At 40.4% G+C, this 13350-nt stretch overlaps 1 protein-coding gene across 1 annotated transcript; it reads left to right on the forward strand.

Moving 5' to 3' along the window:
- The first annotated feature begins 1560 nt into the window (after window positions 1–1560).
- LOC114706479 (profilin-2-like) lies at window positions 1561–2022 on the forward strand. The gene has a single exon (XM_028888873.1). The coding sequence runs from the start codon at window positions 1561–1563 to the stop codon at window positions 2020–2022; it is 462 nt and encodes a 153-aa protein (XP_028744706.1).
- Window positions 2023–13350: the final 11328 nt, after the last annotated feature.

Consider the following 13350-nt stretch of genomic DNA (forward strand, 5'->3'; position numbering starts at 1 on the left):
TCTGTAGTCTAAAATGATGTTAGTATTTTTTAAAAAACCTTATATTGGCTCTCCTTCTCTCAATACAAGCTAAATGCTTAATTGCAGCCTATGAAGACATAAATAGTTCAACCAGTACCTCTCAACTGCATCATCCATTACTCTTTTTTTGCTCAAGTCATATTGGATTCCTTGCCATTTCTCCTAAGGTCTTTACGTTTGCTATTTCTTCCTGACTAGGATGTTTTCTTCCCTCTGATCTGTACATATTTATTTGCTTATCTGTCAGACCTCTGACCAAATATCACTGTATCAGAGAACCCTTATCTAAGTACCTTATATAAAATAAAGCCATTGGTAATTCTCTAGTATTCTCTACTTTCCTCTCTTTTATCAAAGTTATCAATGCCATTTGATAAAATAGAGATATATCTGTCATCTGTTACTTATTTTTATTTCTGTGAAGTCCTGTTCATGGAGACAGGATCTTTCCAAAGTCAGGAACAAGCCTAGTTTGCAATAGGTAATAGCACGCAGTAATTAATAAGTACTTACTTACTGAATGAATGAATGAGTGAATGAATGAATTTTCAGAGCTCCCACAGATTTTGACACCATTAGTATGAGTGGTTCCTTAGAGTGGTTCTCTTTAAGGCAAACTGGAGCAGAATGTCTTACCAATGACTATAGGAGAGTCAAAATTCAGAAAGGGCCCCTCATGGGAGTAGGAAATCCAGGGAATGAATGAGAAAACTTAGAAGAAGACGTTAGGTTCATAAAATATTTTCAGTAAGAGATATCTTTTCTTTCTTTTGGAAAGCCAGTTACATGACTCCTGTGGTTTGCCTATTTAATTCACTACCTGAGGTGCTTAGGAAAGTACTTGGCACATAATAAATGCTGGATACTAGCTGAACAAGTGATAAGAGTAAATTTTTCTAAATTTAAAGCTAGTGTCAATTAGAGGGAAAAATAAAGGCTAGAAAAAACAAACAGCTAAGAGGGTGATAGTGTTCTCCCATCAGAAGATGTGAACTGGTAAGCATGTAACCTTTTACTTAATATATAGTGCTGAGGTCCTGAAAGATAAGATCACATGTTAAATACTATTTATTATAGTAAATTTCTCCTGTATTGCTTTACATGCAAGCTGACAATTTTGATGGTACATATTTATCTTCTACTTACCTGTTGGAAGCTGGTGTTCTTTCCATAGTAATTGGGAGACTAAGTAGGTTTACTCCATTCCCTTATCTTACTGATGATAGAGACAGCCCCAGAATGCTACTGCCAGAGGCTTCTGATGATGTAGTGCATGATGACTGTTAGAAAGTCATAAAGCCATAGTGACATCACTCCTCCTACAAAACTAGCAGTGGGAAGCATGAGGCACAATTTCACCTTAGTCCTCCACTAACTTGCTGCTCAGAGAAGCCTCAAGAAACAGAGTGGACTTTCTTTTTTCATCTCCTGTCAGTCTTAGATGATCCAACGTCTTGAGCCAACTATCACCAAACTTTCTGTGAGGACCAATCTCCTGGAAACCGTATGTTCACCTTATAGAGACAGCATCCTTCAATCATGCAGCGCATAGAGGACTTCGGTCAAGATGTCTGGCAAGACTGTATCAAATTGTTCCTACAAACTAATATGTGCAGTGATGCGGCAGTTGTCACCGATTGTCCACCCTGGCTTTTAGCTTCTTCCCCTGAAGGCAACTTTATTCAGATGACCCAGGAAGAAGTTCAGACCTTACTAGCAAAAGAAGAGAGAGAAAAGCTGTTTGTCCAGGGAGTCACCCTTGCTGGAATCAAGTGCCTGTTAATCCGAGACAACCTGTTCACTGAGGGCAACAACAGCATGGACCTGCGTACCAAAGGCCAAAGTAGAGGTAGCCAGGCAGTGACAGTAGTTCAGATGGGATCCGTGTACCTTGTGGTGATGGGAAAGAAGGGGACAGAAGGAGGACCTCTCAATCTCAAAGCTTTTGAGATAGCAGGCTACATGAAAGAGGCCGTTCGTGAACAAATTTCCCATTGCTGAGTAAATAAAATGACCTGATGTCTGACCTGCAATTTGAATTCAGTTTTATGTTTCACCTGCTAAATTAGTTTATTCTTGAGGTGTGAAGAAGACCCCAGACCTGATTTTAACACATGTAAATGTCTTGGGGGATGAAGGGAGAGGTCTACACCTTGAATAGTTCCTTCAGACCAGTGGTTCTCAACCTTCTTAGTGCTGTCACTCTTTAGTACAGTTCTTCATGTTGTGGTGACCTCCAACCATAGAATTATTTCGTTGCTACTTAGTAACTGTAATTTTGCTACTGTTGTAAGTATCTGATACGCAGGTGATTGACCCCTCCAAAAAAGTCGTTGACCCATAGGTTGAGAACCACTGATTTAGGCCATCAGCTTTCTAGACCTTTTCTTTTTTATTTTGTTTGCAGTTTTACACCTAACATACAATCCTTCATTTCTCAGCTCCTGGTGGAGAGTAGTGGACTGAGAACCAGAACATCTTGAACCTAGTTGTAACTTTTGTAACTGAGCTTTCTCTTCTGGGATTTCAGTCTCTTTACCTATACAATGGCAAACACACTGAGCTTTTCAGGTTCCTTCAAGCTCTGTAAATGAATTTTATAACAACAACAGTATACAGACAACAGAGAGAGAGAGAGAGAGAGAGAGAGAGAGAGAGAGAGAGAGAGAGAGAGAGAGAGATGAGAGGGGGGAAGGGAGGTAGGTAGGTAGGGAGGGAGGGAGGGAGGGAGGGAGGGAGGGAGAGAATGAGAATGAGAATTTTAATAACAGCCTAAGCATCACCTTGTCAAAGGTGCTCTTTCTGACCACCTTAACTGTTTGGACTGATCTTGGTTGAAATAGAGCACAGCAGCCTGGGTCATTCCTTTACCCTTAATCATACCCTATCCAACATTTCTTGGATGACTTTTTGATGTTCTTTTCTATTTTGGGAATGCACATTAATTTTATTTCCTAGCTTGACTATAATTTCCTTGATGACAATGTCTTTAATTCTCCATTGCCTTCTTGGGGTTCCAGCATGGGCATCTGCCAGAGGACTTGTTTTCAGGTATACAATCACTAACAAAGCAACCTTTATCTCTCATGAGAAGAAAGTAGAGGTTGCTGTGGATATCGCTCTGTATGCTGTGAATGTGTTGCTCTAATTGGTTAATAAATAAAATGCTGATTGGCCAGTAGCCAGGCAGGAAGTATAGGCAGGACAAGAGAGAAGAGAATTCTGGGAAGAGGAAGGCTGAGTCAAGAGTCGCCAGCCAGCCACAGAGGAAGCAAGATGTAAAAGTACCAGTAAGCCACAAGCCATGTAGCAACTTATAGATTAATAGAAATGGGTTAATTTAAGATATAAGAACTAGATAGCAAGAAACCTGCCACAGCCATACAGTTTGTAAGTAATGTAAGTCTCTGTGTGTTTACTTGGTTGGGTCTGAGCAGCTGCAGGAGCCACGTGGACACAGGAAAACTCTAGCTATAAGAGGTACTGAAAATAAATGGCTTTGCTGATTAGTTGTAAGAGCAAAAAAATCATTAGAGGACAATCTTGGGTATCCAAACTCTCTACCAAACAAGAAACTTAATTGGGCCTTCAGCTGACTGAGCCCCAAGGACAATAGGCTGGGAATGAGAAGGAAGCCTGTGTGTGTGTGTGTGTGTGTGTGTGTGTGTGTGTGTGTGTGTGTAAGTGGATGCATTTAATAGAAGTCTTGTCCTTGCCAGCCAGAGAAATACTAACTGCTAGATTAGATCAGGTCCTAGTCTGTTGTTACAGTAAAGTCTTCCTCTGAAGTCTCAATGCAACTTATATAAATATACTTGAACTGAAGTGTAGAGAAATCCATAGGGCTCTTGTATTTCCTGAAGTCATCATGGAAAGGCATTGATAGAAGGTTCAGGTCCGGAACAGGGAAGTTTGGGTTATACTTGGAAGATTCATCTTTTTCCCCATCCACCTTGTGAGCTCATGTTGTTTTAGGTGGTCATGGTGACATTCAGTTCACCGAGGAAGCTAATCATGGGTTGCTGAGACAGCGCAGAGGGTAGATGTGCTCACTCACAGACATAACTACTTGAGTTCATTCTCCAGGCCCCATAAGGTGACAGGAAAGAACTGACTCCTGGGTATTGGATAAATTATTTTGGCCACTCCACGTAGTTATAAGGATATTTATTTAATGGCGTAACTCACAAATTAAGTGAAAGGTAGGTCACAGGGTCTGGGAAAGGTGTATCGCAATCCAGCGGTGTTCTCTGGAGCTCTGCACAGTCCACCTTCACCGTTCAGCGTCCGGGCACAGAGAGAGCACTGGCCCATCCAGCTCTCAGGTCTCCAGGCTCTCCCCTGGCCCCGCCTCGTAGGTGTGACAGTTGCCAGAGTCTCAATGGGGGTTGGAACTTCCAGATCCAAGCTGGAATGGCTACCCACTACATCTGGGAGTTGTTCTCTGACCTTCACACATGTACCATGGCACCTACATATCTGTGTACACAAACACAAATAAGTGCACAATAAAACAAATATCTCAAAAAGAAGCTACTCTTACTCTTTTTCTGATACCATCCACTTTCTCTCTCATACCCAGAAGGTCAGGTTCACTGAACTCAGTGTATTCAGAATATACTCCACAATTTATCCTATTGTGGTCTCAGGAATGATAAACTATGTCTCCTCTATTGGCTAACAACCTTTAACACGTATCCTACCCATTTTTTCTAGTCCTAGCCACCAAGTCCTAGGCCTTGGAGGCCATTCCCTCTTCCCCATATTTGGAGAAGCTTCCTTAGGCCCTGGATTTACCTGGATTTGGTTCTTGATACCTTTCTCATAACACCTAATATATTCAGCTTTTAGTCCTTAATATAGTTCCCTTCTTTCTTTAGCCTTAAAGTTTCTCAATTCTTCTTTTACATTAAATCCCATTGTAACATGTTTTTGTAATAGACAGTTCTTAAATAATTTACAACTAGTTGGATGATTAAAATAGATTTCAGGTATAACAAATGATTGATTCAATGACATTTCAGCCAAGCTTCTGTCCTGGTTTCCTACAGTTTAACTGATAAAAAAATGTTTGGAACTTGTTGATGATCCTTTAGTCCCCCTCTTCATCAGCTCCTTCTCTTCATCAGCTCCTCAACATTAGTCCCTAATTCCCTTTTATCTAGGTAGCAGAAAGAGAGTTCTCTTTTGTCATCTTCCTCATATAGAAACGTTGGTTTGGGAGGAATACCAGTAAGGGGCTATGCAAGCAGATAGTCTTACCTAAGCATTGACCTCTTAAGGCAGCAGGAAAAATGAAGTTCTCTACATTTAAGAGTTTTACCCTGTGTCATCATATTAACACTTTTGATCAGGATCTATCCCTGGTGCATGAACTGGCTTTCCAGATCCCATTACCTATGGTTGGACACCTTGCTCACCCTTGATGCGGGAGTGATGGGCTTGGTCCTACCTCAACTGAACTGAATGTATACCAGGATTTGCTTTCCCCCCATGGGAGAACCTACCCTTTTGGAGGAGGGGATGGAGGTGGGTCAGGGAGAGGCAGGGGAGGAGTGGGATGAGTAATGAGAGGGGGACTCTGTGGTGTTATGTAAAATGAATAAAATTTTTTTTTCTGGAGTTGTGGGTTGTTGCCTGATTACCCTTTGCTTTATATCTAGTATCCACTTATGAGTGGGTACAAACCATGTTTGTCCTTCTGAGTCTGAGTTACACAACTCCAGAGAAGCTAACTAACAGGGAAGACCCAAAGAGGGACACATGGACCACCCTGAGAAGGGGAAATAGATGAGATCTCCATGAGTAAACTAGGGATGAGGGGTGGGCAATGGAGGGTAGGGGGTAGGGGGTGAGAGCATAAGGGAATGGGATGGTTGAACTGGAACAGGGAGGGAGAGGGAACGCAATGAAAGAGATACCATGATAGAGAGAGACATCATGGGGATAGAGAGAAACCAGGTGCTAGGGAGGTTGTCAGGAATCACCAAGGATGACCCCAGCCTAAACTACTAGCAATAGTGGAGAAAGTGCCTGAACTGAACTGGCTTGCCCCAGAGATCAGACTGGTGAATACCATAACTGTCATCACAGAACTTTTCTCCAATGACTGATGCAAGCAGATGCAGCGATCCACAACCAAACACCAGGCAGAGCTCCAGGAGCCAAAGAGAGAAAAGAGGGATTCCATCAGCAAGTGCATCAGAATCATGATGGGGAAACATGCAGGGATGACCAAACCAAACTAGAGGGAACTCATGAAAGTTGGATCAATGACTGTGGAGCCTACATGGGACTGGAATAGGCCCATTGCGTGGTGAGACAATTTTGTAGCTTGATCTTCTTGGGAGGCCCCTTGGTGGTAGGATCACAATCCATTTCTGGTGCATGAGCAGGCTTTGTGGAGCCCACCCCCTATGATGGGACACCTTGTGCAGCCTTGAGGGAGTAGGAAGGGCTTGGACTACCTCCACATGGGAGACCTTGCCTTTTGGGAGGGAGTGGGGGATGGGTTGGGAAGGGAGGTTGGGGGGCAGGAGGAGGGAAGATAGGGGGATTTTTGGTGTGTAAAATGAATGAAAAAAATTCCTAATAAAAAATAAACAAAATAAGTAAAAAAGTTTTAAAGAAAATAAGACTTTTGAATACCCCATTGCCTAAACAACACATTAATGTAGGTCATAATGGTATCTATTACTAATTTTCAACCTTTACTTTATTACCTTTATAATATTAAATACATAGATAAATTTTCATGTGCTGTTTAAGCTTGTTGAAAGAGGACTCTGAGAGCCAAAGGGGCTTCTTTGCCACAGAATGTTTATTTCAAGTGTCCTCCAAGATTCCTTGTCCTGGGGTAGGCTGCCCCCTAACAGAAGGAAAACAGAAAATGACTAAAGGTATTAAAAGCATTGCTGTATGTAAATGCTTTTAAATGATGTAAATCATTTCCAATCAAGCTTACTATTGTTTGTCCCATAGTACAGAAATGCCTGCGTAGAAATGAAAGAATGTCCTCCATGATCTAATATAGACCACTCATCCTATCATTCTATTATTCTTACTGCCTTATGTATTTAATAATGGTTTTACAGTCTTACATTTCCTGTATTGACTTACTTGTTTATTGTCTGTGTCCTATAAAAGAATGTAAGTGGCATGAGAATGTCGGTTTGACTATTACAGTAACTGCTTTAACTCCAGTGACTAGCAAGATGCCTAGCACATAACAGGTAATAAAAAATATTGATGGAAAGCACAAGTGAATGAATGAACATACAATTACAAGGGTCTACTATGGTATAGGTCTTGTGTTAGGTCATGTTGAGATGGAAGTGTAAGTGAACATAGAGTTCTGTTTTATCATGAGAAGGGGAGGGACTTATGAATCCACCCCCACAAAAAGACACAATATGATAGATGCTACAGAAAGTATCAAATGATGTTTTGTTGGGGTGCAAAGGTGAAGGAAGTTAATAGAAAATATCATCTCTCCAAATGTTCTGTTACCTATGCCTTTCTCTATTGCTGTGGTCCTCACCTTTGCCCTTGCTGTGAGATTGGTAGATACTGAGCCCACTGACTGGATTTGGGTAAAGGATTTCTTATGTTATATTTTTACCTCTATGGATAGTATCTATAGTCTTTGCCTGTTACTCCTAATCTGATCCCATTTTGTGGTTTCAGAGCCCTCTTCTTGTTACCCCTTTATTCATATAACTTAATCAGGTCAGGGTATTACTTGGATTCTCCTTTACCACATTCATTTCTTGTACCACTGAAAGATCTAAAGAGCCTTTGCACACAACAAGAGCACCTACTGCATCTGCCAGGAGAAGGATCAATACACTTGTTTCAACCTGTAGTATTCTCCAGATGGGAAATGGCTAGAGGTCCAGCACCACTGTTCAGGAAATGTCAAATGAAGCAAAATATAGTCTTCACGAATTTAGAATAGCCAGTGCCAATATTTTGTACTTATGTAAATTCACAATTGAGGCTCAAAAACTTTCATTGAATCAATAAGAGAGAAAGAACACAGGTTTGATGATAAATACATGTGTGAATAGCCCTCTCCATGGAGCTTTGGATGTGCTCTTATCTTGAAAAAAGGATGTGCATTATGTGGACACTTGGCAGAAAGCAGACAAAAGTACATTACTTCAAAGGGAAACTGCCACATCAGACTGTCATCTGGGGACCTAAAACCCTGTTAATTTCACTATTCTCATCTTAAAGGACATCAGATGAAAACAAGAATGGCAGGCTGGAATAGAATATGTATCGGTGCTTGAGGCCCATAGCAAGGGACTGTGTTGTCCCTTTGAAAAGTTTCTATTACTTATAGACACATGTCTTCTTACCAAGTCTATTTCTTCTATGAAGAAATAAATAGCAGTACCCGCCCCCCATCTCTGCTACAACCAGAAAGTTGTTTCTAGACCTGGCAGGAACCATAGCCCAGGCTCTTAAGGTCTTTTATTGTTATGTATGTAAGACACTAATATGGAAGATCAATAGCTTGAAAGCTAGAAAGTTTGATCCTCTTAAATCTTATGAAAAAAAATAAAAAACAGTACCCCTATTCTGCTACCAGAATTTGGCTTTTTAAAATCACAGTTACTGGGGAAAATTGCAGTGAGCAATGGAGAAAAACTCAACACTTCTGTTGAAAAACTAACATGCTTGAGCTAAAGATTCTGTAAAACCCAGTAGTTGTGATACCCAAGCCATTCTTAACAAAACCCCCAATCCTTGTTTAACTTCTCTCACCTCTGGAAGGCATGGGATAATCCCAATGCTAATATCAAGTGGCAAGCCCCAGGTGGGCTACATGGAATACGTGAGAGAACAGCTTAATCTGTATGTCCTCCAATGTGGTCCAAATTATATATGCTGAGTTCGATGTGTCCCTCTTCTGCCTACTCTACTTACCAGATAAGAACACTTGGAAAGGCAAGTGACTAGAAATATAACGGATGCCTCACTAAACATATAATCCATTATTGTGGTCTGAGCACCTGGGCAGAAGACGGTCCTGGAGTAATTGTACTCTCCCATCTATATGCTAAGCTGTATTAACATGTTACAAGTTGTTACTGAAATTATAGCCTCTGCGACTACAAGGGCCTTTTAATATCGTTCCTAAACAACAATCAAAAATGCACAATGCTAGTTGCCAAAATTGTTTAGCCTTAGACTATTTGCTTGCTTCTGAAGGGGATGTTTCTACAAAGTTAAATCTGAGAAACTGTTATTTAGAAATAGACAATAAGGAAGAAGTCATAGAAAAAATCAATGATAGAATGAGAAGGGTTGCTTATATTCTGGTCCAGGCTTGGAATAACTAGAACCCAGATAAAATATTTGAGGGATGATTAACCTTGCCTCTATCTCTGGAATGGAGTCAACTTTGGTCACAATGAATGATCTATTTGACATGATCTTGAATTCATTTTGCAATATTTTAATGAGAATTTTTACATGTAAGTTCATTACCTGTAGTTTTCTGTTTTTAGCTATATCCTTATCTGGTCTTGGTATCAGAGTAATACTGGCTTTACAGAGGGCTTGAAAGCCTTCATTCCTTTCCTGTTTTACAGAGTAATTTGGAAACTGTCTGTATTTTTGAAGCTCTGGTAGAATTCTTCAGTGAATACAGCTGGTATTGGGTTTGTTTTAGATGGGTCATTTTTAATTAGTACTTCAACCATGTTTCTGGATACAGTTTTTTTTTTCATTTTGTTACCATCTTTACTTTTCAGACTGATTTTAGTTACATGCTACTATAAACAAGTATCCATTTTTTCCTTTTATTTTATTTTACAATACCATTCAGTTCTACATAACAGCCACAGATTCCCTTGTTCTCTCCCTTCCTGCCCTACTCCCCTTCCCCAACTGGATCAGACCCTCTGAATAGGTGAGACAGTCGATTGGCTTGATCTGTTTGGGAGGCATCTAGTGGTACCAGGTCCTGGGCTTGCTGCATGAATTAGCTGTTTGAAACCTGGGACTTATGCAGGGATGCTTGGCTCAATCTGGGAGGAGGGGACTGGACCTGCCTGGACTGAGTCTACCAGGTCGATCTCAGTCCTAGGGGGAGGCTTTGCCCTGGATACAATTTTAAAAAAACGATTTCATCTTGGTTTAATCTTTGTACATCCAATGCATCTAGAAATCCATAATTTCTTTTAAAATTTACAGTTTAGTGGAATATGAGTTTTTAAGGTGTGTTCCTATGATTTTCTGAATCTCATTGGTACCTGTTGTCACTTCTACCTTTCTACTTATAATTTTATTAATTTAGCTCTTCTCTCTTTCACTCTTGCTCAATTTGGCCAAAAGTTTGCCAGTCTTTACAAAGAAATGACTGTTTGCTTCATTGAATTTGAGGGATTATTACAATTTTTATATCATCAATTTCTGCCCTGATCTTAGCTATTTCCCCTTATTTTTTTCTTTGGCATTTGTTTCTTATTTTAACAGTGCATTAAGCCCACTCTGAGTAAACACTATCAACATTTGCTCACCCATAATCATGCTTCATTTTTTAAAATGTGCTCTTGCTTTAATTATTGTAATTTTTATTTAAGAAATGTTTTTATTCATTTTACATACCAACCACAGATACCTCTCGAATCCCTCCTCCAGCTCCTGTCCCAGCCTACACCCCCCAGGTCCACCCCCCATACCCTCCTCCAAAAAGATAAGTCTTCGTATGGGGAGTCAACAAGGCCTGGTAATTCAGTTGAGGCAGGACATCCCACCATAGGTAATGGGCTCCAAAAAGCCAGCTCATGTACCAGGGATAGATCCTGATTCCACTACCAGGGCCCCCTCAAACAAACTAAGCTACACAATTGTTTCCCATATACAGAGGGCCTAGTCAAGTTCTGTGCAGGCACCACAGCTGTTGGTCTATATAGTTTGTGAGTTCCCACGAGGTTGGTGCAGTTGTCTCTATAGATTTCCTCATCATGATCTTGAGCCTCCCTTTCTCATATAATCCCTCTTCCCTCTCTTTGATGGGACTCCCAGAGCTTGGCCTGGTGCTTGGCTGTGGATTTCTGCATCTGTTTCTATCAGTTATTGGATGAAGGCTCTATGATGAGAGAGTATTCACTATTCTGATTACCAGGGTAGGCTGGTTCAGGCACCCTCTCCACTATTTCTAATAGTCTAAGCTGGGTTTGTCTTTGTGAATTCCTGGGAATTTCCCTAGCACTGGGTTTTCCCTAACCCCATAATGTCTCCCTCAATCAAGATATCTCTTTCATTCCTCTCCCACTCCATCCCTCCCCCAGCTCTACTATCCCACTCTGTCATCTCATCCCCTATCCCCTCCCCTCTAAAACTCCACCTCGCTCCCAGTTTACTCAGGAGATCTCATCTATTTCCCCTTCCCAGGGCGATCCATGTGTCCCTCTTAAAGTCCTCCTTGTTAGTTAGGTTCTCTGGAGCTGTGGGTTGTAGTCTAGTTATCCTTTGCTTTTCATCTAGTATCCACTTATGAGTGAGTACATACCATGTTTGTCCTTCTGAGTCTGGGTTACCTCACTCAGGATGGTATTTTCTAGTTCCATCCATTTGCCTGAAAATTTCCTGGTGTCCTTGTTTCAGTTGAGGTGCATCTAGGTTGTTTCCAGGTTCTGATTATTATGAAAAATGCTGCTAAGAACATAGTTGAGCAAGTGTCCTTGTGATATGATTGAGCACTTCTTGGGCATATGCCCAATAGTGGTATAGCTGGGTCTTATGGTAGATTGATTATCAATTTTCAGAGAAGTCACTATACTGACTTGCAAAGTGGCTGTACAAGTTTACACTCAGACCAACAGTGAAGGAGTGTTCCCCTTGCTCCACATCCTTTCCAATGTAAGCTGTCATCAGTGATTTTTATCTTAGTCATTCTGACAGACAGGACTAAGATGGTATCTCAGAGTCATTTTCATTTGCATTTTCCTGATGACTAAGGATGATGAGCAATTCCTTAAATGTCTTTTGGCCATTTGAGATTCTTCTGTTGAGAATTGTCTGTTTAGAGCTTTAACACATTTTTTAATTGAATTGTTTGGTATTTTGATGTCTAGTTTCTTGAATTCTTTCTATATTTTGGAGATCAGCCCTCTGTAAGATGTGGGGTTGGTGAAGATCTTTTCCCATTTTGTAGGCTGTCCTTTCATCTTACTTACCGTGTCCTTTGTCTCACAAAAGCTTCTCAGTTTCAGGAAGTCCCATTTATTAATTGTTGCTCTCAGGGTCTGTGCTACTGGTGTTATATTTAAGAAGTGTTCTCTTGTGCCAATGTCATGCATCATTTTTTAAGTTCTTATCCTTGGGCATAACTATAGTTAATCACATGGACTTTCTCGTCCTAGTATTCATCTTTTCCTTTTCTAAATGTTTGAAGTGAGGTCTACTAATCAACAGTAAGCTGAAATAACCAGGTCATGGTCTTCATCTTGGTCTTTGGATGCTAAAATTTTTAATGAGAAACAGTCAGGTGATAGTTTGTTTCACAGTTACCTAGAGAGTTAGGCCAGTAGTTTTTCTGCCTATTTCTCTTCTTAGGTGGATATATAGAAAATAAGGATTACAACTGGGCCATGAACTTCATACCTGAGATCTGAATTCTGTGAGATGTGAATATACTTTGCTGAGTTAGTCTTGACCCGTTTGAAACTTACGTCACCCACAACCAATTCTCAGAGCTCATCAGACAGTCAATATCCTTTGCTGGTGATCCAGCATTGGTCATCACAAAGAAAAACTGAAGAACTTGGGCAATGCTACACTAAATGCAGCCTAACTTTAGCTGTCATTCAGAATTGCTCCTATCCTTATATCTGCTGGTCCAACACTGAGGAAATTCAACCTCAGAAATCACATAGGAGTCACAGTTCAGGAACAAAAAAGAAAAATACATTTAAAAACTGTTTCCAACAACCCAAACATTAAGTAAATCCCTTCTTTGTCTTATGCAACATGATTTTAATGTGTGTATGTCCTAAATGGTACTTTCCATTATGTTGTGAATATGAAGGGTGGCTTTTCTTCTGAAAACCTGATACTTGCCCAAGTTCATTGAACTTCATATGATTGTTCTGAATACTTTCAATAGCTTGTAGTTGACATTCTGGGCTACAGGAAAAATATATTCTTGAATTTCTAAAGTTTAAGTTACTAGACATTGTCTACTCTATGTAGAAAGTCCCCTTTATGTATGCATGGATACAGACTGTTGAAACCAGATGAACATACAGCCTGGAAGAAGCAAACACTAGCCAAAGCTGCCTGGAAGGGGTGAAGATCAATGGAACTACCTGA

This window comes from Peromyscus leucopus, chromosome X, assembly GCF_004664715.2.
Source record: "Peromyscus leucopus breed LL Stock chromosome X, UCI_PerLeu_2.1, whole genome shotgun sequence".
NCBI classification, from domain to species: Eukaryota; Metazoa; Chordata; class Mammalia; order Rodentia; family Cricetidae; genus Peromyscus; species Peromyscus leucopus.

Excerpts from the sequence above, each read along its gene's own strand:
- LOC114706479 (XM_028888873.1), top strand. The coding sequence starts at position 1,561 with ATGCAGCGCATAGAGGACTTCGGTCAAGATGTCTGGCAAGACTGTATC.